This window comes from Ranitomeya imitator, chromosome 3 (assembly GCF_032444005.1).
Source record: "Ranitomeya imitator isolate aRanImi1 chromosome 3, aRanImi1.pri, whole genome shotgun sequence".
Lineage (NCBI taxonomy): Eukaryota > Metazoa > Chordata > Amphibia > Anura > Dendrobatidae > Ranitomeya > Ranitomeya imitator.
The window spans coordinates 747609752-747636782 of NC_091284.1; the positions used below are offsets into that span (position 1 = coordinate 747609752).

General features: G+C 44.1%; 1 protein-coding gene across 1 annotated transcript in view; it reads right to left on the reverse strand.

The window, feature by feature from the left end:
* FREM2 (FRAS1 related extracellular matrix 2) overlaps nt 1–27031 on the reverse strand; it is a 337360-nt gene that overhangs the window by 20437 nt on the left and 289892 nt on the right. The window contains exons 17-22 of the mRNA XM_069758934.1: nt 16995–17187; nt 10090–10194; nt 4307–4434; nt 4077–4211; nt 3869–3995; nt 997–1184 (exon numbers count right to left, since the gene is read on the reverse strand). Coding sequence (XP_069615035.1) covers nt 997–1184; nt 3869–3995; nt 4077–4211; nt 4307–4434; nt 10090–10194; nt 16995–17187 — 876 coding nt within the window. The remainder of the gene's footprint in view (nt 1–996; nt 1185–3868; nt 3996–4076; nt 4212–4306; nt 4435–10089; nt 10195–16994; nt 17188–27031) is intronic.

A 27031-nucleotide genomic window follows, 5' to 3' on the forward strand; every position in this document is an offset into this window, starting at 1 on the left:
TACGGCCGAGTCTCGCAGGTGAAAACCAAGCTCTAGCGCCAGCACTCTGGAGCGGCGCGTGTAGCCGCACAGCAGCACATGGATCTACACGCTCCACTCCGGAGTGCCGGCGCAAGAGCTGGGTTTTCACCTGCGAGACTCGGCTGTATCTCGCGTATGTGTGATCCCGGCCTTAGCGTTTTCCTCCTGAAAGTCTTGGAGGGTCCACACTTGTCTAAAAGATGTTGTGTGCATGTATAATTAGGCTGTGTACACACATTGAGTTTTTGGAGGAGTTTTTTTTTGGAGAAGTTTTTTTTTGGAGAGGACTTGATTTAAAACATGCCTACAAAATTACTAAAAGATGCTAAAAATACTTTTATTTATTTCCGCTGTAAAACCACTATCCTGTTGATTTGTTCTCTATTTTAAGTGTTTTTTCCCCATTTCAGATTTTGAAAAACACTTGGTTGGAAATAGAAAGTGCACGTCAATTCTTTGAAGAGTTTCCTGATGGAATCTGCTCCAAACTAGGCACTGTCCAATCAAAAGACAACAGGACATGCTTCAGGTAAAAAAAAACTCCTCTAGGACATTTCAAAAACTCTTCAAAACCACTTCAGCTAACAAAAAACTTCTTGAAAGACTCCTCAGAGAATGGGCGCTTTCCTGAAACGGTTTCCGCCGTTTGTCGTTTTTGACCGCTTCAGTAATCTCCATCTCCACAAGGCCTACGGTCAGAAGACATCTTGACAATCAGGTTCTTCTTTAATAATTCACAGACTCCGTTCACTATATGGCCATGTTCACACTATCAGGATTTGATCTCGGTATTTCTAAGCCAAAATCAGGAGTGGGTGATAAATGCAGAAGTGGTGACAGACGTGTTTCTATTATACTTTTCCTCTGATTTTTCCTCTCCTTGGCTTTCAAATATTGATGTAAAATACTGACCAAATACTGACCGTGTGAACGTGGCCTTATGGATGAAATAAGATGATTAGACATAAAACTCACCAATATCTTAAATCGGTACAGGAGAGATGTAGAGTCCGCAAGGCAGCCATACTCATTATCGGACGGACTGTACTTTGGTACATAGCCATCTGCTCCAGTGCAGAGGAAAACCTTCTCAATGCTGCAGTAAAAAGAATTTCCCAGGTTCTGGACTGGATCCACCATCACTCGACCATAAATAACGTCTCCTGCAGGAAACATGAGGGGGACATTGCGTGGAAGTGCATGTGGCTGGGTTGGCTGTGAATTTTACCTGTGGATGAGAATTTCCCGATCTCATCTACAGAATACAGAATTTTTAGATCTTGACCTCAAGAGCAGATTTTGCAAATTTGCACCACGTCAATTGTGGCTGCACAGTTTAACTGCAGCTTTAACCCCTTGAATATATCAAGGTGAAATCCAGTGGAAATCTGCAAGGTGAAATCCAGTGGAAATCTGCATCAAAATCCTGAAAATACTATTATTGGAACATCAGCATGATATAAACAATAAAGGAAAAATTTCATCAGAAAATGAAAAATATTTAGGATTGAGAGTCCTCAGTGGTTGATACCTTTTAATGGCTAACTGAAAAGATGGTAACATTTTAGAGGAGTTTTTTTTACCGGAACATTTTCCTAAAGCGGCTTTGGAAGAGTTTTTCTTTTCCAGAAGGGTTCATTTCAGTTTTTTCATTTTAATTTGTTACCAACTTTTCAGTTAGCCATTAAAAGGTATCAACTACTGAGGACTCTCAATTCTAAATATTTTTCTATCTACTGGCTAACACGGTACCAAGATATATTTCTTTCTTGTATCAGAAAATGACTAATCAAGCTTTTATGGGAAATTCGTTTTTCTAAATATTTGATTTTTTTTCTTTTTAAAATCCCGTCTTACTGCCTACAGCAAAAAGAAATTCAGAAAATATGCAATTTCCACACTGACCACTAAGCCTGTTACTAGACAGATTGGCCCTGATTCATCGTTGCCTTTGCGCCTGAATTTGTCTTCTTTTGTGTGTTTTTCGCCTTTTTTTGCTTGCAACCAATTCATTGTTCTATTTGCACTTTTTCAAGCCTATTTCATATGTTTCTTCCCTTGTTTTTTTTTATATTTTTCCGCTTTGTAAGCCGAGTGTATCCCCCCATTCGACGCGGAGGGGATCGGGTGGCCCGTCTAAAACGGAGGGAGGCCTTTTGGATCCACACGTTGGAGACCCTTCACCCACTGGGTCTCAACAGAGACTACGATTTGGCGTCATTTCTCTGAGGCAGTAATTTCTTCCTAGGGTACATCCATACCATTTCCAAGCAGGCCCTAGGAGAGGCCGTCCGTAGCTGACTCATCCCATTACACCCTATGTTACCACCATTTACCGGTCTTATTGTATTTTTGTGCATCTTCCTCCTAGGTGGATACTCGCTTTCATTATGGCAAATGTGTATATATATGTATATATGTATGTATTACATCAGTAATTGTTTTTTCTCTTCTATCATTAGAGCCGTCTGTATTGAGGCCTCTTTTACGCCATCAATTGACCGCACTGGACTGAGTCTGCTCTCTTCACTATGCCTAGTAACCACACGGCAGAATCCTATGCAGAATGAGCGCATTCACCACGGAGATCCTCCACCAATCACTGGATCTCCGCTAGGCACCACCCCTCTATGTTTCCGGGGTCTATCTATCTGCATCCTACTAGGTGGAACCTCTTTGACTGTGGCATGGTTTCCCAGGAGCAGTGACACACACGCACGTCACTTTCGCCGGCTCTGTCTCGTGTGTTACTTACACAGCCGCTCGCTAGTATCACAGCGTTTCCATGGCTTTGTGACGTCACTTCCGATCCATCGCACACTATCCGATTGGCCGTTTGGCCGGTATGGCCCCTCCCTTTGCTTATTTAGTAGCGGCTCTTACGTCTCCTGATCAGACCAGCGGTGGACTCCGCGTCTGTCAGTGGCACATCTCTATTCACTTGTTAAAGGTAACCACCCTCCAGCGCAGCATGTCACCTTCCACATAACATTTCGGTATGTATACTTACCACATTCCTCTATTTACCCTCAGCCTATCAACCGGCCCAGCGTTCTTATAAGGTACGCCTAATATAGCACGCTCTCTCATCTCTGCACCGCAGGCTGACGCCAGTCTTATTTCACTCTCTTATGACCTTTAGACGCCGCATACATTAGTGCCCCGAGACTCTGTGGTCTCTTTGCCCTTACTCCAGTATAGTACGGTACGTGCCTCACACTCCCTATTCTCTTGTTCTCTTACTTTTTCTTTCTCCATGTTGTGGAACAGTTCTGTGCCTCGGTATTCGGTACGGTCCTCTGTAGCATGTATGTCGCTCACACATGAGACCTGTTTTTGATATCGATGCTGTTCTCTCTCTCTCTCTCTCCATGCTATGTATATACTTTGTTTTTTTGTTAATTTTTTTTGCTTATTTTGGTTGTTTGTTTTTTCACATGTAGTTACTGATGAAGGTCCGTATGATGGACCGAAACGTTTATTGGGTACTACAATAAAATTTGCACATAAGCATCAAGTTGAGTGCTAGGTTCTTTTTGTTATTTGCATTAAGGTGTGGGAGCCTACCTTAGCACCATCCTACCAGTAGTGCACACGTCTCTTTCCACTATGTGATGATAATGAGACTTCTGAAAAGTATTTTGTACAGGACAGCAAGTATGAGTTTGGCATTAAATCTAGTGGACTGTGTGAACATTGCAAAATGTATTAATATTAGTTTTTACATAGACAGTGATACGGAAAAATAAAATAAAAAAATAAAAAGTAAAAATTGCATTCAAGATTAAATCCGGATTTAAACAATAGCTCATTTTCTGAGGCACATTCGCTTTAACAGTCATTTTACCTTCAGAGAACGCCATGTCACTTTCTTGTCCAAATCCCATCGATCCGTCGGACAGCCACAGCGACTTTTTAGATAGGAGCAGCATTTGGGTGTTTAGACTAAACTCTGTGGCGACCGGATCACTGACCTGCGGGTAAGTGATCACTCTCGTCATGAGGGCAGCAAACAGATACAAGGATGGAGGCACATCGATTACTTTCTACGTTACCTGTTGGAATCGGATATCAACGTCGAAATTGATGGGTTCCCGAGGGTTACACACAGTGGGTATACTGTACTCCTGGTAGGGAGAGGTGGTACAGGGGATGAGCTTAACCGTATAAGTGCCAGAGTAGTCCCGAACCTGTGGAGCAAATGATCAGTGATCTGATTAGGCGACCTCGAGTTCTGACTCCCAGTAGGACACATACAAGTAATAAAGACGCTGCGGCCTCTTACAGCAAAGTCAGAGACAAAGCTCCACTGTTGGATAGGCTGGTGATAACTGGGCTCATTCCGCACAAGGATCAAGGTAAAGGTCAGTTCTGGATGATCGGCCGACATGATCATGGAGGTCAATGACGTCGCTAGATTGGAAAAAAGAATCAGTTAGATGTAGAAACATCCATATACAGATGAAGGACTGTCATAACTACAAACTATGGGTTTTCCCATAATGTCCATCATTATAAATCACATCTGTTTTCCATTTTCTAATCTATCCCAGCAGCACTGGAGACCATGGCCAGGAATATAACCTTCGCCACTGGATGCCAGGATTATATTCAACCTCTCCCTCCCTACTAGTCACCAGGGAATATAATCCACCTCTCCCAATCTACTAGTCACCAGGGAATGTAATCCACCTCTCCCAATCTACTAGTCACCAGGAAATATAATCCACCTCTCCCAATCTACTAGTCACCAGGGAATATAATCCACTGCCCCAGTCCACTAAAAACCAGGGAATATAATCCACCTCCCCCAATCTACTAGTCACCAGGGAATGTAATCCACCTCTCCCAAACTACTAGTCACCAGGGAATATAATCCACCTCTCCCAGTCTACTACACTCTAGGGAATATAATCCACTGCTCCCAAACTACTAGTCACCAGGGAATATAATCAACCTCTCCCAATCTACTAGACACCAGGGAATATAATCCACCTCTCCCAATCTACTAGTCACCAGGGGATATAATCCACCTCTCCCAATCTACTAGACACCAGGGAATATAATCCACCTCTCCCAATCTACTAGTCACCAGGGAATATAATCCACATCTCCCAATCTACTAGTCACCAGGGAATATAATACACTGCTCCCAGTCTACTAGTCACCAGGGAATATAATCCACATCTCCCAATCTACTAGTCACCAGGGAATATAATCCACCTCTCCCAGTTCACTAGACACCAGGGAATATAATCCACCTCTCCCAATCTACGAGTCACCAGGGAATATAATCCACCTCTCCCAATCTACTAGTCACCAGGGAATATAATACACTGCTCCCAGTCTACTAGTCACCAGGGAATATAATCCACATCTCCCAATCTACTAGTCACCAGGGAATATAATCCACCTCTCCCAATCTACTAGTCACCTGGGAATATAATCCACCTCTCCCAGTTCACTAGTCACCAGGGAATAAAATCCACCTCTCCCAAACTACTAGTCACCAGGGAATATAATCTACCTCTCCCAATCTACTAGTCACCAGGGAATATAATCCACTGCTCCCAATCTACTAGTCACCAGGGACTATAATCCACTGCTCCCAGTCCACTAAACACCAGTTAATATAATCCACCGCTCCCAGTCCACTAAACACCAAGGAATATAATCCACTGCTCCCAGTCCACTAAACACTAGTTAATATAATCCACCGCTCCCAGTCCACTAAACACCAGGGAATATAATCCACTGCTCCCAGTCCACTAGACACAAGTTAATATAATCCCCCGCTCCCAGTCCACTAAACACCAGGGAATATAATCCACTGCTCTCAGTCCATGAGACACCAGAGAATATAACCTTACCTCTCCCAATCTACTAGACACCAGAGAATATAATCCACCTCTCCCAATCTACTAGTCACCAGGGAATATAATCCACTGCTCCGAGTCCACTAAACACCAGTTAATATAATCCACCGCTCCCAGTCCACTAAACACCAGAAAATATAATCCATCTCTCCCACTCCACTAGATACCAGGGAATATAATCCACCTCTCCCAATCTACTAGACACCAGGGAATATAATCCACCTCTCCCAATCTACTAGACACCAGGGAATATAATCCACATCTCCCAATCTACTAGTCACCAGGGAACATAATCCACCTCTCGCAATCTACTAGTCGCCAGGGAATATAATCCACTGCTCCAAGTTCACTAAACACCAGGGAATATAATCCACCTCTTTTACTCCACTAGACACCAGGAAATATAATCCACCTCTCCCAGTTCACTAGACACCAGGGAATATAATCCACCTCTCCCACTCCACTAGACACCAGGGAATATAATCCACCTCTACCAATCTACTAGACACCAGACAAAATAATCCACCTCTCCCAATCTACTAGACACCAGAGAATATAATCCACCTCTCCCAATCTACTAGACACCAGGGAATATAATCCACCTCTCCCAATCTACTAGACACCAGACAATATAATCCACCTCTCCCAATCTACTAGACACCAGGGAATATAATCCACATCTCCCAATCTACTAGTCACCAGGGAATATAATCCGCCTCTCCCAATCTACTAGTCACCAGGGAATATAATCCACCTCTCCCACTCCACTAGACACCAGGGAATATAATCCACATCTCCCAATCTACTAGTCATCAGGGAATATAATCCGCCTCTCCCAATCTACTAGTCACCAGGGAATATAATCCACATCTCCCAATCTACTAGTCACCAGGGAATATAATTCGCCTCTCCCAATCTACTAGTCACCAGGGAATATAATCCGCCTCTCCCAATCTACTAGTCACCAGGGAATATAATCCGCCTCTCCCAATCTACTAATCTGCTGTTCTCAGCAGGGAAAGCGTAGGACCTGGTATACGAGAGATGCCGTGAAGTGGCTACCAGGTACACGTAAATTGGCCAATTTATGCGCTAAACACTCATTTTTTCATATTTTTAGTGCAGTAATGCAGTCTAACTTTCATATTTTATGTTTGCATGTTTTGGCGCTACAGTGTGCTGCCTTGTTTGTTTGATTGTTCTCCCAATCTACTAGTCATCAGGGAATATAATCCACCTCTCCCAATCTACTAGACACCAGGGAATATAACCCTACCTCTCCCAACCTACTGGTCACCAGGGAATATAATCCACCTCTTCCAATCTACTAGTCACCAGGGAATATAATCCACCTCTCCCAATCTACTAGACACCAGGGAATATAATCCGCCTCTCCCAATCTACAAGTCACCAGGGAATATAATCCACCTCTTTTACTCCACTAGACACCAGGAAATGTAATCCACCTCTCCCAGTTCACTAGACACCAGGGAATATAATCCACCTCTCCCACTCCACTAGACACCAGGGAATATAATCCACCTCTACCAATTTACTAGTCACCAGGGAATATAATCTAACTCCTCCACTACTAGTCACCAGGGAATATAATCCACATCTCCCAGTCCACTAAACACCAGGGAATATAATCCACCTCTCCCACTCCACTAGACACCAGGGAATATAATCCACCTCTACAAATCTACTAGTCACCAGGGAATATAATCCACCTCTACAAATCTACTAGTCATCAGGGAATATAATCCACCTCTCCCAATCTACTAGACACCAGGGAATATAACCCTACCTCTCCCAACCTACTGGTCACCAGGGAATATAATCCACCTCTTCCAATCTACTAGTCACCAGGGAATATAATCCACCTCTCCCAATCTACTAGACACCAGGGAATATAATCCGCCTCTCCCAATCTACAAGTCACCAGGGAATATAATCCACCTCTCCCAATCTAGTAATCACCAGGGAATATAATCCACCTTTCCCACTCCACTAGACACCAGGGAATATAATCCACATCTCCCAATCTACTAGTCACCCGGGAATATAATCCGCCTCTCCCAATCTACTAGTCACCAGGGAATATAACCCAGCTCTCCCAATCTAGTAGTCAGCAGGGAATATAATCCACCTCTCCCACTCCACTAGACACCAGGGAATATAATCCACATCTCCCAATCTACTAGTCACCAGGGAATATAATCCACCTCTCCCAATCTACTAGTCACCAGGGAATATAACCCACCTCTCCCAATCTACTAGTCACCAGGGAATATAATACACTGCTCCCAGTCTACTAGTCACCAGGGAATATAATCCACTGTTCCCAGTCCACTAAACACCAGGGAATATAATCTGCCTCTCCCAATCTACTAGTCACCAGGGAATATAATCCACCTCTCCCAATCTAGTAGTCACTAGGGAATATAATCCACCTCTCCCACTCCACTAGACACCAGGGAATATAATCCACCTCTCCCAATCTACTAGACACCAGGGAATATAATCCGCCTCTCCCAATCTACTAGTCAACAGGGAATATAATCCACCTCTCCCACTCCACTAGACACCAGGGAATATAATCCACGTCTCCCAATCTACTAGTCACCAGGGAATATAACCCACCTCTCCCAATCTACTAGTCACCAGGGAATATAATCCACCTCTCCCACTCCACTAGACACCGGGGAATATAATCCACATCTCCCAATCTACTAGTCACCAGCGAATATAATCCACCTCTCCCAATCTACTAGTCACCAGGGAATATAACCCACCTCTCCCAATCTAGTAGTCACCAGGGAATATAATCCACCTCTCCCACTCCACTAGACACCAGGGAATATAACCCACCTCTCCCAATCTACTAGTCACCAGGGAATATAATCCACCTCTCCCACTCCACTAGACACCAGGGAATATAATCCACATCTCCCAATCTACTAGTCACCAGGGAATATAATCCACCTCTCCCAATCTACTAGTCACCAGGGAATATAATCCACCTGTTGCAATCTACTAGTCACCAGGGAATATAATCCACCTCTCCCAGTTCACTAGACACCAGGGAATATAATCCACCTCTCCCACTCCACTAGACACCAGGGAATATAATCCACCTCTACCAATTTACTAGTCACCAGGGAATATAATCTAACTCCTCCACTACTAGTCACCAGGGAATATAATCCACATCTCCCAGTCCACTAAACACCAGGGAATATAATCCACCTCTCCCACTCCACTAGACACCAGGGAATATAATCCACCTCTACAAATCTACTAGTCACCAGGGAATATAATCCACCTCTACAAATCTACTAGTCACCAGGGAATATAATCCACCTCTACAAATCTACTAGTCACCAGGGAATATAATCTAACTCTTCCACTACTAGTCACCAAGGAATATAATCCACCTCTCCCAGTCCACTAAACACCAGGGAATATAACTCAACTTTTCCACTCTGCTAGACACCAGGGAATATAATATAAAGTTCCCTCACTACTAGACACCAGGGAATATAAATATCCTTCCCATCATTATTGAACACAATATCCTAGTACAGCTTTACACCCTTTTCCTAATAGATACCATGATCAGATGGCACCTGTGCTCCTCTAAATGCCGGCTATCCAGGTAGAAAATGTACAAATTGTGGGAATTCAGCCCAACTCGGAGCTGCTCCTATATTTCGCAAGTCCTGGCATCCTCACGCCAGTTTCCCCCAGCTGTGCTGAAATGGATGGAGCTGGGGTGGGATGGGGCGTCTCAAGCGCCACTCGTCAAACTCATGACAAGCGGTGGCGTTTGTTACGCTGCAAATCTTACTCCAGTAGGGACTAGAGTAAGATTTGTGGCCAGACACGCACAGAGGTGCACACCACTTGTCCGACACTCCTGAATCATGACGCATGCTCCTTTTCATAAATCAGGAGTCTGACTCCAGCACGCCCCCTCATCAAGAACGAGGAGAGCGATGCCAAGATTAATGAATCGGGCCCTGTATGAAGTACAGTGTGTGCAGGGTATCTCAGACATCTTGCTCTCAATACACCGAGCCTCCACTGGAGGAGGGGATTAGGGTGATTAGTGGACGCAGAGTCACTGAGGATCTCATTAGCATTTATTAGCATACCGTTATCTATCCTGACTGATCGTTACTGTCCTTACCAGGATGAGACATGACAAATAGACCGTAGAACCGAGCTTCTGTTTTAAAGTTGACAACCAGGCGTCCTTCATCATTTATACGCATGCTGGTCGGGTAGAGGGAGCCTAAAGGAGAGCAAGGAATGAGATAAAACTGCGAGTAATACACAGATTAATCCGTTATTATAGCTATAATATCAAGGTTATTCTACTATGCCATCTTATGGTTATGCCATCTGCTACTGGCATTGACCACTGTACTTACCGGGAATCTGTCAGTAGGATCAACCCTCCTGAGCCGCCTATACTGGCATGCAGGTCATAGGAAGCAGAAGAAAATCATACCTTAATATCTGCAATCCGATGTCATATTCCAGGGAAATTCATGTTTTTACCTTATCTAAATGAGCTGTTGAGATCTATGGGCCGGACATAGATCTCCCTGAAAATCTGCCTCCAGAGATTAGTTTACAGGATAGGGGTAGTTACCAGTGTGAGACTTGTATATCAAGAGAGCAGACCGTCAGTTATTACATGTCTCACACTGGTAATGCCCCATTTCATTTATAATAATCTCTGGAGGCAGATTCTCAGGGAGATCTATGTCCAGCCCATAGATCTTAACAGCTCATTTACATAAGATAAAAATGTTGATTTCTCTGGAATAAGACAGTGGATCGCAGATATCAAGGTATCATTTTCTTCAGCTCCCTATGACCAACATGCCCATACACACAGCTCTGGAGGGTTGATCCTACTGAAAAAAAAAACTGCCATAATGATCTGTATAAACCATAACCTACGACCTTTGCATAGTTAATGGACATGATAAAACTAAACCCCCTTAACCCTCTCATCAATTAGCTGAGAACGCTACGTCATATTTTCAGTAAAGACCTATACAAATCATTGGCAGTGTGCTTACGATGGTCTGACAGAGGCAAATGGAGGGATAACGTGAAGTTCTTGGGGCCCAACACAAAATGTCTAACAGGTCTCCTCACCTGCCAGGTGCTGTTTATAATATTGGTTTCTTGTTTTGGTGCAAGATTCCAAGTGCAACTACCACCCACAGCAACGGCCCTGATGATGATATATCGAAAGATCATGGATTCTACTATGCGATTATCAAGAGTCTATTTGTAATATCTCTTTTCACCAGAAGATGTCACTGTTGTCAATGAAATCTGCAATTTGTGTCTATTAAATTCTTACAAATAATGAATATTCTATGCACAGTATCTGTCATGTCACATCCGTAATACACAATCCTCTTAAATATTATGTGCATGTTTCATTTTCATTAGTTACAGCTAGAAATATTATCATTAATACTCTGTATAGTGACGTCAGATCAAAGGGAATATGACAACACAAAACAGATGCTCTTTCCTGAAGGTGTATTCCAGTCAAAAGCATACATCACCTATCCAATATATACGAGATAAACGCCATACTAACAAAGCATTTATTAAATGTTCGTTGGCGATTAGGGATGAGCGAACCCAACTGGAAAGTTCAGGGTTCGTATCAGACACCTAGTGTCTGGTACCGATCCCCGAACACGGACTTCTTATTGTATGTCCGTTTTACTGTTCTGGTTCTGCAGACTAACAAAGCTTGTTGAAAGGCTGCAGCGAAGCCAATCAGCAAGCATTAAGGCTGTGGGCACTTCCGGTCCCATCGCAGCCATGCAAAGTATTGTCCTGCCTGTTATTGGCTGGCGCACCATGTGATTCGGCATGACAGTGTAACAAATAAATAATTTTTAAAATGACATGCGGCACCCCCTGTGTTTATAACTATAAACCATGCTGGGAAAGGGCACAAAATCCATTGACCTTCCCAGTATATTAATATCAGCCCCCAGCTGTCTGCTTTGCCTTTGCTGGCTATTAAAAAAGGGGGGACCATAAAAAAATGACATGGGGTCCCCCCTATTTTTAATAACCAGGCAAAGCAGACAGCTGGGGGCTTATATTAATAGGCTGGCAAGGTCCATGGATATTGGCACCTTCCCGACATAATAAGACCAGCTCACAGCTGTCTGCTTTCACTTGGCTGGTTAAAATACAGTAAAATACACACGCAAGGCACTGCTCCACTCCACCACTTGGGCCTTCGCCTCCTGGTTCAAGATTATTTTTCATTTTTTTTAAATTATATGTTATCTTAAGTCATTTCCCCATCCACATTTGTTTGCAGGACAGTTGTCCAGCTCTTAACCCCATTTTGCTTCCTTTTGCAGCCCCCTAGCCCTTACTACAACCATTTTACAGCACCAAAGTTTGGGTCCCCATTGACTTATATGGGGTTCGGGTCCGGGGTCAAGTTTGGGTACCCGAACCGAACTTTGAACTTAAGTTTGGCAGAACCCGCCATTCTATGGGTTTGCTCATCATTAGTGGTGATTAATGCTTCTGACCAAAATACCCCTTTAGCATACCGTACTTAAAAAATATAGAAAGTTTAGGTTAGGGCTACAAATTTCATTCTTTTTTTGTCACGTGACCAAAGTTGCAGTGTAGCCCTAGTTCTAAAGCCAGAGGTTGCCTGGTTTTCTTGCAGGTTAGCCACTTTCCTAGAAAGCTCCCTGGCTCGAGTTCATATGAGGACAATCAGCAGAGGGCGCCTCTTATGAACTCGAGCCTGGGAGCTTTCTAGGAAAGTTCCCACGATCTAGGGACAACCAGCAGAGGGCGCCTCACCGCAAATGCAGGTAAATATAGCTCATTGACCTACTTTACCTTCATTCCCCGGGGTTTTGCAGGCAGGAACAACGCTGCATTAGCAAAGCTCGTGGCTGCAAAATATTTTAACCCCTTCAGATGGATTTACATCGTTGGACATTACAGATCTTCGGAAGGTATGTATATTGTTGGTTTATTATTTTGACTTTGTTACAGATCGAGGGTCTTCAGTGAGTGGATTGAGCGTAGAATAAATTATTACAACAACCTTTGTGATTTTTTCATTAAAATAATTTTTAATAATGTGTGTGTGTTTTTTTTTAACCCTTTACTACTATTGGATTAATAATGGATAGGTGTCATAATTGACGCCTCTCCATTATTAATTTGGCTTAATGTCACCTTACAATAGCAAGGTGGCATTAACCCTTCATTACCCCATATCCCACTGCTACACGGGAATGGGAAGAGAGTGGCCAAGTGCCAGAATAGGCGCATCTTTCAGATGTGCCTTTTCTGGGGTGGCTGGGGGCAGATGTTTTTAGCCGGGGGGGGGGGGGGGGGGGGCAATAACCATGGACCCTCTCCAGGCTATTAATATCTGCCCTCAGTCACTGGCTTTACTACTCTGGCGGAGAAAATTGCGCGGGAGCCCACGCCAATTTTTTCCGCCATTTAACCCTTTAATTTAATAGCTAGAACGGCCAAATTTTGCATATACACGCTACTAACATTAGTAGTGTGGAATATGCAAAAAAAAGGTGATATGAGATGGTTTACTGTATGTAAACCAGGTCTCATATCATGTCGGGTTTAGGAAGGAGATAGCAAAAGCCGGCAATTGAATTACCGGCTTTAAAGCTATCTAGCGCTGTATGAAGTAATAATATATATACATATATGTGGCTAATGACATATATATATATATATATTAAGTATATATATATATATATACAGTATATATATATATATATATATATATATATATATATATATTTTTTAGCACATGGATCCCTTGTATAGCCGTGTGTTGGTTTTGCAAGCCTGCGAGAAAAAAACGCAGTACGGATGCCATACGGATTACATACGGAGGATGCCATGCGCAAAATACGCTGACACACCCTGCCTACGGAGGAGCTACGGACCACTTTTTTGGGGACTTTTCAGCGTATTACGGCCGTAATATACAGACCGTATTGTCTTACGCTGAGTGTGACGCCGGCCTAAAGGTTTTTTTTTAGAATAGCAGGAACAGTACTGAAGTTTGGGGAACATTAAGGGTATGTACACACGTTCAGTGTTTGCCAACACTTTGGACACAGCACATTCCGCTGCGTCCAAAGTGCTGCCGGCTTCTGAACGCAGGTGATTCTGCATGTGTTCATTGAACCGTGCGGAATCACCGCGTCCAATACATTGTACGGGTGATTTTATCTTGCGGTTACTCGTAGCTCCGCAGGATAAATTGACATGCTGTGGTCTGGAAAGACGCGCCGCACGTCCATCTCCGCGGGTGATCCGCAGTCGTCTCAGGACATATAGTGGAGATGGGATTTTTTAAAATCCCATTCACTATGCTGTAGCATCTGGACGCTGCGGGTTGGACGCTGCGGATGTACGCAGAATCCAATCTGCAGCGTTTACTGACTGTGGGAACATACCCTATAGGGAATCCTTCAGCAGGTTTTAATCTAAGGGCAGCATGAGGTAGGGGCCAAGACACTGATTTCAGTGATGTGTCACTTATTAGGCTGTGTGCTGTTTCAATACAATGAGTGTTTTATTAGCAGTAGATTATCAATGCAGGACTAGCTCACTGGTGCCTCCTAGTCCAACCACGCACCACCACTGATTAGCAGTTCACTGTCAATAGACAATGTACACAAAAAGCTACTAATCAGGGATGGGGCTGGGTCAGCCTTCTGAGCTCTGCTACATGCTTCATCTAAAAACTGTATCACAACGATTAAGTGACACATCGCTGGAATCAGGGTCTCTTTTCCTACATCACGCTGCCCTCAGGTGAGTGATTCCCTTCAAATCAGCTGTGTGTCACAGGTCTAGTGTCACGCTCACGCACTGACTGGTGGGCGTGAGCTCGGGGGGTTTGTGGCCCCACTGTGCCACAAACCAGACTACCCTGGAAGGGGCGTGACTTTGACAGCTGCCTGGGTTTTCACTGGAGCCCCTGATGGTGAGGTCAGGCTTGTGCAGCAGGCAGCTGCCAGGTGCTACTCCAGGGTGATGTCTGGCTGTGGCTGCTGATCCCACTTGGGAGACAGGAACACTAGGTGCGGGCATCAGGCAGGACTAGCAGATGAGCACGGATGAGATTCAGACGAGTAGGCTGGCACGGCTGAGACACAGGGCTGGCAGAGACACGGCAGAGAACACAGGGCTGGCAGGAACACGGCAGAGAACACAGGGCTGGCAGGAACACGGCAGAGAACACAGGGCTGGCAGGAACAGTGTATGAAGGTGTGGTGTATGAAGGAACAGGTAGGGACCTGTTCACACAGGAGGTGCAGGTATGGATATGTAGAATGAATAAACAGGAAGGGACCTGTTCAAACAGGAGGTGCTGGTACGGAAACAAGCCAGAAGGAAAGGAGAATGAAGGAACAGGTTGGGACCTGTTCACACAGAAAGAGAAGTGCAAGATTGCAGATAGAAGAGGAAGCGCAGCAAGAGATAGAGTAGCAACAAAAGCTAAGCAGAGCAGAACCACAAAGAATATGGAGAGGAGCGGCAGCAAGAGATTTCTGCAGCGGCAAAGCAGAGCAGAACCGCAAGGAATGCGGAGAGGAGCTGCAGCAAGAGATTACTGCAGCCGCAGAAGCTAAGCAGAGCTGAGCCACAAGGAATGTAGAGAGGAGCTGCAGCAAGAGATTACTGCAGCTTCAGAAGCTAAGCAGAGCGGAGCCACAAGGAATGTGGAGGAGCTGCAGCAAGAGATTACTGCAGAAGCTAAGCAGAGTAGAACCGCAAGGAATGTGGAGAGGAGCTGCAGCAAGAGATTACTGCAGCAACGGGAGCGGAGCAGAGTAGAATGGAGCAGAACCACAGGAGTGCAGAGTAGGGATAAAGCCACAAAGGTACAGAGCAGGCAGAGCTGCAAGAGTGCGGAGTGTAAGCAGACTGAGAACACAAGGAAAGACACAGCAGGGAAGGAAGCCACAGACAAGGAGACCGAGATAAGACTAAGTAAAGACAATGCAATGGAACAAGACACAAGGACAAAGACACAGGGACCAGGATATTCTGCCTCCTGGAGGGCGGACAACAAGATCAAGGCAAGGCAAGGCGAAAAGGCTCCAGAGAGGGAGTAACACAGAGCAAGGCCTGGCAAACTCAGAAGCTAAACACAAACTGAGCTAATACATTGCACAGGCCCAGACCACTGGGTGGAGCTGCACTATATACTGGAGGCCTCTTGGTAATTGGTCAGGAACAGATTAGACAGATGCACCTGATTCCTATAAGAACCAGAGAGTTCAGGCGCCGCCCCCCCTATACACACAGCCAGGAAGCATGCAGAGGGCAGAGACACAGAATATGGCGCTGGCATGAAACAGAAACCACATCATGACCTGGAGCAGTGGGTAAGAAAGTGTGAGAGATGCGAGGCCATGCGTGATGCCAGCAGAGTTGTTACATCTACGATGCTGTGCTGAACATCACACTACTGAGAGCAGGTTTGGCAAACAGGATCATCCTTGCCAGTTTGTGCTTCCGAACAGATCAGATCTGCAAACTTGCATCTGTGATTGGATTAAAATCCGCTACGGAAGTCTCCTGCCACTATTTCTTTTTGGGATGATGAAATGAGGAGGAAACTACTTGTTATCTTGAAAAGCAACTCTCCGATGCGCCGTCCTGTGTCCTGCCCATAGGCGTACATTGGGGTCAGTATATGCCATCATCTGGGGACAGAGCCATGATATCGCTGTCTTTGTTCAGCACTACAGGTACGGTTTTTATTATCCAGATGTTTTAGCATAATTCATTTTGTTTTTGAGCAGTTGAAAACTAATGTGACACATTTTAAAGTTTATTGAGAGGATTGGGCAACTTTTTACTCTACAAAGGAGCAAAAGAGAAAGAAAAAAAAAAGAGTCTTTGATTTTGTGCCATTGTACGTAAAAAAAAAGAAAGTAAATGATAAATTCTATTTGAAGATTACAAGCCAGGTAGGGATAAATATGAGATAAAAACATAAAAGACTGATATTTTTACCTTGCAATTCAGCCTCTGGAGGGCTCCCAATCCCATCCTTCCACAAGATGGCGGTATCGTATACAAAGGTCAGCCGAAGCTCGGAGTGGAGATCGAAGTGCTGCCACCCGCCAACTCCCACAGGTGAGTGAAAGACATAGGACACATACAGCGGCACCCGCAGCGTTACATAGGACTGCACAAGATTCAAGACCTGTTTTGAGAATTAAAAAAAACAAACTTTAGAAACAACGCCCCTTATATATACCGGTATGTTTGTGTATTTGAATCACGCTGTCGACCTTTGTGAAGATGAGTTTAAAAAAATAGACAAAATAAAACATAAAAAAGTAACAATACAAGCTGGACAGAAGTAGTAGTAGAAGTAGTAGTTGTGTATGTCCTGTTGTCCCTACGCAGTTACTTGGCACTCTAGTTCCAGTTGCTGGTCCTTGTCCTACAAATTGGCACCATATGGAAACCTCAGCAAACCTATCTATGTCGGGCTGTAACCTTGTAGTGAGGACAGTGAGGGTGATCAATGAGTGGAACAGGCTGCCCCGAGAGGTGGTGAGTTCTCCTTCAATGGAAGTCTTCAAAGAGAGGCTGGACAGACATTTGTCTGGGATGATTTAGTGAATCCTGCTTTGAGCAGAGGGTTGGACCAGATGACCCAGGAGGTCCCTTCCAACTCTACCATTCTAGGATTCTATGACAGTCAGGTAACTGGAGTAATTTAGGAGCATTGATTGGCACTAATCCTCTGTGGCACTAGATGACTGCCAATATACCTCAGGTGCACTGGATGGCAGCCACTATTTCTAGACCTCATGAATGGCTTGCATTATTCAGGGGGGGAATGTATCGCTGGCACTGCTATTCTGCATGTTGTATTTCCAGTATTATATCTGTTGTCACTGTGTCGTTGGCGCCATTACTGAGTATACCGTATGAGAGTCGCCATCCTTGGTGGCACTTTGTGGCTGGCACTGTCAATGTGGAATTTTGCACGACACTATTCCTACTGACAGACCTTGTGTGGTACTTTTTATATGGCAGAGGCTGATATGACCTATAGTTAATGTGTGGCACTACTCATATGGGAACAAATGTATAAATATGAACAGGTATTGTTAGGCTACGTTCACATTAGCGTCTTTGGGTGCAGCGTTGTCGACGCAACCCAAAACGCATGTCAAACCGCATACACAACGCAGCGTTTTTTGACGCATGCGTTGTCCTAAAATGTTATTATTCTTGACACAATTGAAGATAAAAAACGCCCAAAAAAGTGTCTAGACACTATAAAGAGAAAGACCACCAATGGGATAGAAGAGGGTGGGTGTAATGGAATTTGTGTACATATACCCTTGCAGAGATGAATTCCTCCCATTTTGCTTGTGTTTCCAGCATCAAGATGGAGCGTCCCATGGAGAGTATCTACATGAATATGGAGTTGGATTTTGCCTTGGCTAATGCTTATGCTCTTGTCACTGTCTAGACACTTCATCACTTGTTTTTTACTCAAAAGGCGCATGCGTCGAACAACGCGGGTCAACGCAGGCACCTGCGCCCTATGCGTTTTACATAGACACTAATGTGTTTTTTTGGCGCATTTACGGCGCAAGTGCGTTGCATGCGTTGTTTACCGGAAATTTGGCGCAGGAAAAATGCAACATGTAGCATCGGCCGCACCCTGTCTGGTGCTCCCAAAAGACGCATGCGTCGTACAATACTTGACAACGCATACTGGCGCATGTCCATGCGCCCCCCATGTTAAAGATAGGGGCGCATGACGCATGCGTCGGTATCTGTCGACGACGCTGCGCCCAAAGACGCTAATGTGAACGTAGCCTTATAGGGATGTCCCGAAGTTTTTAGAGCACTGTGTGGAAAATGTATAGAATATTGCCCCCCACATACAGCAATATTAATATTGGGTCCAGCCAATGTGAGGTATTTATTGTATCGGAGGAGTACCATTTGCTCCACTTTGTACACCATAACTACATAACTATACTATAACTATAAACCTGTCAGGTCAGGATCCTGTTTAATCCCGTATATAGGGACTCGGCCTAGTATAAAGTAACATAGGTGAAATGTAGACATAACACAATCATTACCATGCCTCCCACTTGTCCCAAATCCAGCAGGACAGTCCCGGATTTGGTGAGCTGTCCCATGAGGTTGGTGGCATGTCTCCTTTTCTACAGTATCTCTATCTCTAGAACAGAGATATTGATAAATATAGTGGAGGAGCAGGGAGCCGTCTGTTCCCTGCTCCACTATTCACCTGAGGCAACTGAGGCTCAGAGCAGGACGCGTAATGAGGTCATTACTCTGTGTTTGCTGGGCCTGGCCCCAGACGTCACCTAGATCTACTATACATATCTAATCTGCTCATCACGAGAACAGGGTAGACGAGTCTTTTCTTATTTGCCAGTATGGTGGAGTGGAGGGCATCATACTGAGGGGAAGGGGACACGTTGAGGCATCATACTATGTGTGGGGTAACTGTTGGACATCATACTGTGTCAGTACGTGGTAGGCACTGTGGGAGCATCATAACGAATAGGGAATACACTGTGAGGGCTATGCTGGAGGGGCACTGTGGGGACATCCTTCTGTGTTGTAGGGGCACTGTAGGGGTATCATTGTGTGTGTTGGAGGATCATACTGTGTTGAAGAGTACTGTACGGGGTGTCCTGTGTGAGGAGCCATAAAAGAGGTATTAAACGGTGTGAGATCACTACAGGATTTCACTAGAGGCACTATCTCTGTGAGGGTGTACAAAAAAACTGGATGGAGTAAAGGGTGTGGCTTTTCTGTAAAAAAAAAAGGGTCCTGTCTTTCAAAGTTTTGAGGTATGCATTACTAATCATTAAGTTAGAAGCACTGGGTATTGTGCCGATCCTGTTATCAGGCAGATTTCACATTACAACAGAGACCGTCCTTGTTCTGGTTGGTTAATAATGCCATCGAGCGTGATGGTTATCTGATTGGCTCCATACACTACAATGTTGGCATAACACCGCAAATTTCATCTGTGTCTGTAAGATTTACACAATTATCGCAGCCTCCAAACAAGAAAAAAATTCAGGAAAACTGTCCGACAACTGACTATAACTGGCCATCACAAGGTTGCTGCATAGCAAATCTGCCAGGTTTGGAAAGATGACAGCGGGTTTAAAGTGCAACCACATTGTGAACATATTTTTTCAGATTTTGCAGGCACTTTAATTGACCAAGACCCCCAGCCTTCGTACCGTATACTTTCTATTGACTCCATAACCGACTATGTGTGCTTGCTCCTGTCTGCTGAGGAGTGTGTACTGTTTGGGGGTTTATTGAGCGATTAGCGAGGGGCTCAAAACCCAAACCACCACCAATTAGCAGGCAATTGAAGGACCCTACAAAGTTGAGAAAATATGTTCAAAGTTTTGTTACACTTTAAAATATTAGCCATAATAGATGCCAAACAACTTCACAAAAGAGAGTAACAAACGGTATTTAGGATTATTTCGCCTTGTGGATCCATAAATAAAAGGACAATCATAATTGTAAGATCTAATAACTGGGTCTTGCACTGCTGCCTTTCTCCGTACACCAGTATTATACAGCTTTTCCAAGTTCTCAATAGTTTAGTGGCGGCTAATGGCTGTCAGCGGTGACATTAGTGGTGCAGACTTTGTGAGACTCAGAAAGGAAGAACAGGGGAATGTTCTTGATGCCCGGTAAATTAGTTATATTATCTTAATAGGGATAGTAAAAAATGGTAAAAAAATAATAATATTCCAGCAACCAAGAGCCAGGACATAGGTATATTATATGGACAGTTGGAAAACCACACTGAGAAGAAGGGAGGAAAAGAACCCGACCATGAAGTCAATATACACAGTATGGTGAATAAGAAATGACTTTATTTAATTACATCAGGTGACAACAATTGAATACATAGCAATGTAAAAAGAAATTCGTAAAAGCTGTTCTAAAAAACATAGTCCATAGTCAAGAGGGAGGCGAATTGCCAAAACGTGCGTCGGGGTGGACCCCATCCAGGAGAGGGAGCCTTCTTTTCCTTGTAAGTACATCTATTACCTACATTGATATTCATTAATCCTCCACTACCACATTCTCTCATTATACTTACCAACACCTTGTAATAGTAGAGACATTTACTATAACTATTTCGCACCAGCACTTCTACTATCTCAACTTTGTTTTCACATCAACTTATACGCGTGACATATTTATTGCCAATTCTACTATATAGCTCTCAGTGCTCTGATTTATTAGTCACCCAAGTACATTGTGTTTTTTTTGCTCCCCCTTGACTACAGTCATTTGTATACCTGGGTGTGCGGCCCTGTTTTTTTTAGCACAGCTTTTAATCATTTCTTTTTACATTGCTTTGTATTCAATTGTTGTCACCTGATGTAATTAAATAAAATAATTACTTATTCACCATACTGTGTATATGGACTTCATGGTCAGGATTTTTTCCTCCCTCTTCTCTTTGTGGAGACTCAGTAACTCAGCTTGGCTTTGCTGCTAATCAGGCCAGTCACAAGTATCGTGAGATCCTGGCTTACTATGAGCTGGGTGACACTGGGGGCAGTCACTGGGGCAATGGAGCATTTGCGCATCAGTCTAACACCTTGTAAAACTTATTTATCAAGTGGCAGGTTGGTGACCTTTAGGTAAAAAACTGTTGTTACAATGATCCATACATTACTTGCATTTTGAATAGTACCCCTTTAAATTACTCAATGTTAACGTAACCCTTGTAGGGATAGCATGGGGTACAGAAACTGAGGCAGATAGGAGCAAACAGTGCTTCTCAGTAAGAGGTATTACTCCTTCCATAGCTGCTTTGCCTTGGCAGCCTGGAAGAGGATCAGGAGGAGCAGCAGATGACATGACTGATTGGCTGAGCAAGCTGGAGAAGAAGGAAGGAGTTTAATGCACTAGAGAACGTGGGGATTGTCGGCCATTACTGAAAAAAACAGTGGTTATCCAGGAAGAGAGCACAGCATGCATAATGACAGTTTTACATCCTCATGTGAGAGGACAGTAAGCCCTGGAGCTGCACCACAACTAGAGACTAGCCAGGTTGCCCAGAGTTGCACACCTCCACTTGGTTTCCGAAATAGAAGAATTCTGCCTTCCGTTCTCTGTGTGGCCCAGCACCTGGATCCTGCAGTACCAAAATCGAACCCCGCGTGACTACAGACCAGCTACATGAAGGAGTAGCTACTGATGGGACTTGTGGTTCTATCCCTCAGGGAGCATTGCTGGGATTTGTGGTTCAACGCCTGAGGAATTCCTAATAGGACCAGCAGTGGAGGGGATTTTGTTCTCATAATATTATTAAGTGCACCAACGGTTCCTGAAAGCGCGCCAACATCCCTCAGCAACCGGGCCCTAACATTTGGATTGTGTTGTTTGCATTACTGCAGTCATTTGTAGTTTAAGTGATATGTTAGGAGCTTGCCTGTTTTAATTTAAAGTGGAAAGTCATCCCAAACATTCAGGTTTACTGCAAAACCTCATCTTGTTTCTGTATTTGTAGACTGTGTAATACTATTTGTTCAGTTGTTATTTACTATTCCCTGTTATGGACCTGGTGGTTAGGAGCACCCGGCACGACCTGATAGTTAAACTCACACAGGACAAGCTCTGGGATGTGGGAGCTCTGCTGACCGCAGGCCCTAATCCTATCACAACAACTAGAAATAGCCGTGGAGCGTTCCTGACACTCCCTAGACGCCTTTTCACAGCCTAAGAGCTAGCTAGCCCTAGAGATAGAAAATAAAGCCTACCTTGCCTCAGAGAAATTCCCCAAAGGAAAAGGCAGCCCCCCACATATATTGACTGTGAGTAAATATGAAAGTCACAAACGCAGAAATGAAACAGGTTTCAGCAAAGGGAGGCCAGACTTACTAAACAGACAGAGGATAGGAAAGGTATCTTTGCGGTCAGCACAAAAAACTACAAAAGACCACGCAGAGTGTGCAAAAAGACCTCCGCACCGACTAACGGTGCGGAGATGCCACTCTGCATCCCAGAGCTTCCAGCTAGCAAGACAAAATCATGATAACCAGCTGGACAAGGAAACAATGAACAAATAATAACTAGCAGGAACTTAGCTTCTGCTGGAGAAGACATGTCGCCAGAAAGATCCAAGAGCGAACTGAACCAATGCAGGAACATTGACAGCTGGCATGGAGTAACGATCTGAGTGGAGTTAAATAGAGCAGCCAACCAAAGAATAAACCACGTCACCTGTGTAAGGAACCTCAGAAGCAGCAGCTCCACTCACAGCCACCAGAGGGAGTCCATGGACAGAACTCGCCGAAGTACCATTCACGACCACAGGAGGGAGTTCGACAACAGAATTCACAACAATTCCCCTTACCATATTCACCATTCATCTCCACTATAAATAGACCTGTTAATTGTTCCAACCTCATCTCTTGTGAGCGTGTTCAGAGTGTGAACAGGGGTTTCCTGAGTCAACCCCTGGCATAAGAAGAAGACCCTCCTGCATTTCACTACACACCCAGCAAGATTCAAGTGGAAGCACTGCGCCATATTGAGGTGAGAATCACTGGACAACCTGCCCATGGAGGTGGCTTATAGGGGTGTTATATTAACATTTACTCTTAAAGGGGTTTTCCCACAAACAAACATTCATTTTAATTAATAGATCTAGGAATAATAATAAGTTCCAATATTGGATGTGTTTAAATAAAATGTTCCTGTGCTGAGATAATCTTATAAATGTGCCCCTGCTGTGTACTGTGTAATGGCTGTGTATAACCGTGCAGGAACATGGTCTGATCATACAACTTTGTTGGAATCATACTTTATGGGTGCATTGAAAGGGGAATATAGGGCTTCAGTAGGAGAAAAAAAAATACTTAGTAAAGGCTGCAAAGTTGTGAGATATGCTCTTAACCCCTTAACGTCCAATGACGGGCATAGCCGTCATGGCAGGGTGTCAGTTCCCGCACCAGGACGGGCTTTGACCGTCATGCATTTAAACTGTCACTGCATGTAAACACACAGTGACAGTTCAGTGCTGACAGCTGTCCGTGACAGCTGAGAGGCACGAGAAGAGGTGCGAGGACCCATGCTGTCGGGCCCGATACCTAGATCGCTGTGATCGGTCAGTCAATCTGACTGACCGATCACAGCATGATCGCGCAGGAGATACTGAAATGTCAGCACCTCCTGCCCTATCAGTGCAGCAGCTCAGCTCTGGCAGTGCCTGCAATAACAGCCAGGAGCGGTGTCAGCATTGCCCCTGGCTTTTAACCCCCTAAATGCTGCGATTGAGCATTCAAGAGAGAGGCAGAGGGACAGGACCGCCTTTAAATCGGCGTCATCGCGTGGGCCTTATCATTGCCATGGTGACCCGGGGACATCATGACGACCCCCGGGTCACCAAGCTACAGAAAGCTTCTGAGACCATGCTAGGGACTAGGTAAAAAAGTTTGATTAAAATATGTAAAAAAATGACAAGATAATAATAATAATAATAATAAATCCACTAATAAATACAAATTTTTATGTAAAAAAAAATTAAATAGAACAAAAAAAAGTACACGTTTGATATAGCCACGTCCGGAACAAACCGATCTATAAAAGTGTCATGCTAGTTAACCCCTTCAGTGAACGCCATAAAAAAAAACACAAAAAAGTAGCAAACTATGCTTTATCATCATACCGTTTGGAAAAAGTGGAATAAAATGAAAAACAAAAGAAAAACAATTCCTGAATTGCTGGTTTTTCTTCATTCTGCCTTCACAAAAATCAAAATAGAAAGCGATCAAAAAATGTCATGAGCCCGAAAATGGTACCAATAAAAAGTCAGCTTGTCCAGCAAAAAACAAGCCCTCGCATGACTCTGTGGGATGAAATATGGAAAAATTATAGATCTCAAAATATGGCGATGCAACAACTTCTTGCAAAAAAAGCGTCTTTTAGTCTGTGACAGTAGCCAAACATAAGAAAAACAGATATAAATCTGGTATCACTGTAATCACATTGACCCGAAGAATAAAGTCTCCTAATCACTTATACCGCACAATGAACAGCGTAAAAAAATAAAGAAAACCAATTCTTCACCTGCTGTGGATTTGTTCATTCTGACTCCCAAAGATCGCAGTAAAGTTCGACGCACATTTATCCTGCGCTCTACACTGAGCTGTTATGTAGGCAATCCAGTAACACAGTGTGCCAGCAATCAGAGCACATACAGTGATCTGACAATAACCCAAAAACAATAGAACGAGCTCTGAGACGTGGAATCTCTGTAGACCGCAAAACCTGAACCTATCCTAAACACAACTAAAGGCAGCTGTGGATTGCGCCTGTCACTACCTATGCAACTCGGCACAGCCTGAGGAGCTGACTAGCCTGAAGATAGAAAAACAAGCCTGACTTGCCTCAGAGAAATACCCCAAAGGAAAAGGCAGCCCCCCACATATAATGACTGTTAGCAAGATGAAAAGACAAACGTAGGGATGAAATAGATTCAGCAAAGTGAGGCCCGATATTCTAGATAGAGCGAGGATAGCAAAGAGAACTTTGCAGTCTACAAAAAACCCTAAAGCAAAAAACCATGCAAAGGGGGCAAAAAGACCCACCGTGCCGAACTAACGGCACGGCGGTACACCCTTTGCGTCTCAGAGCTTCCAGCAAAACGAATAGACAAGCTGGACAGAAAAAATAGCAACAAAAGCAAAGAAGCACTTATCTAAGCAGAGCAGCAGGCCACAGGAAAGATCCAGAAGCTCAGGTCCAACACTGGAACATTGACAAGGAGCAAGGAAGACAGAATCAGGTGGAGTTAAATAACAAAGCAGCCAACGAGCTCACCAGAACACCTGAGGGAGGAAGCTCAGAAGCTGCAGTACCACTTGTGACCACAGGAGTGAATTCAGCCACAGAATTCACAACACTGAGCGCTCACACCATGCAAATCTCTGAAATACGTGATTCAGACAGAACCGCTGGCAGAAGATTCCCTGTAATGAGGCAGATGGAGACACTGTGAATGCCATAGGATCCGGAAGTGTCCGTCTTTTTAGGCGTGCACCTCTGAAAGGAAGGACAACGCTGAACAGAGAGCAGATGGAGGCCAGAGTAACTCTGCTGCCTCATTATTGTGATTGGATCCCTTCGGTGTTTCATCTGTCATGTCACTTGGAGATTTAGATGGAAACCCCAAAGTATGTGCTCAGCGTAGAGCGCTGGATAAATGTGATCCCAAATGTTATGAAAAATGTTCCCAATAAAAGCTTCCGCTCAATCCACAAAAAAAGAAAGTCCCCACTCAGGTCCGTCATCTGTTAACGGAAAGATAGGGTGCTTCCACGTTACTGGTAGCACAAAGGCTCTGGAAAAGCAAAATGGCTCCTTGCCCCCCCAAAAGAAATTCAGCTAATTCTGCATTCCTAAATTATCAGGGACTCTCCAAACGCGATTCCAGACAATTTTGCAATCAAAACATGAAACGGTGGTCCTTCCCTTCCGAGCCCTGCCGTGCGCCCAAACAGTGGTCTTCCTCCCCACATGGGGTATCGACGTACTCAGGAGAAATTGCACAAAAATTTTTGGGGTCCATTTCCTCATGCTACCTTTGTTAAAATAAAAAAATAGGGGCCAAAAGATTATTTTTGTAGAAAAAAATGTGATTTTTAATTTGCAGGCTCTAAGTTATAAACGTATGTGAAGCACTTGGGGGTTCAGGGTGCTCACCAAACATCTACATAAATCCCTTGAGGGGTCTAGTTTCTAAAATGGGGTCACTTTTGTGGGGTTTCCACTGTTTAGTCACATCAGGGGCTCTCCAAACACGACATGACGTCCGCTCTTGATTCCAGCCAATTTGACGCTCAAAACCTCAAATTTCCCATCCCTTCTGAGCCCTGCTGTGCGCCTAAAGAGTGGTCTTCCTCGACACATGGGGTATCGGTGTACTCAGGAGAAATTGAACAACAAATATTGTGGTTCATTTTCTCCTGATACCTTTGAGAAAATAAAAA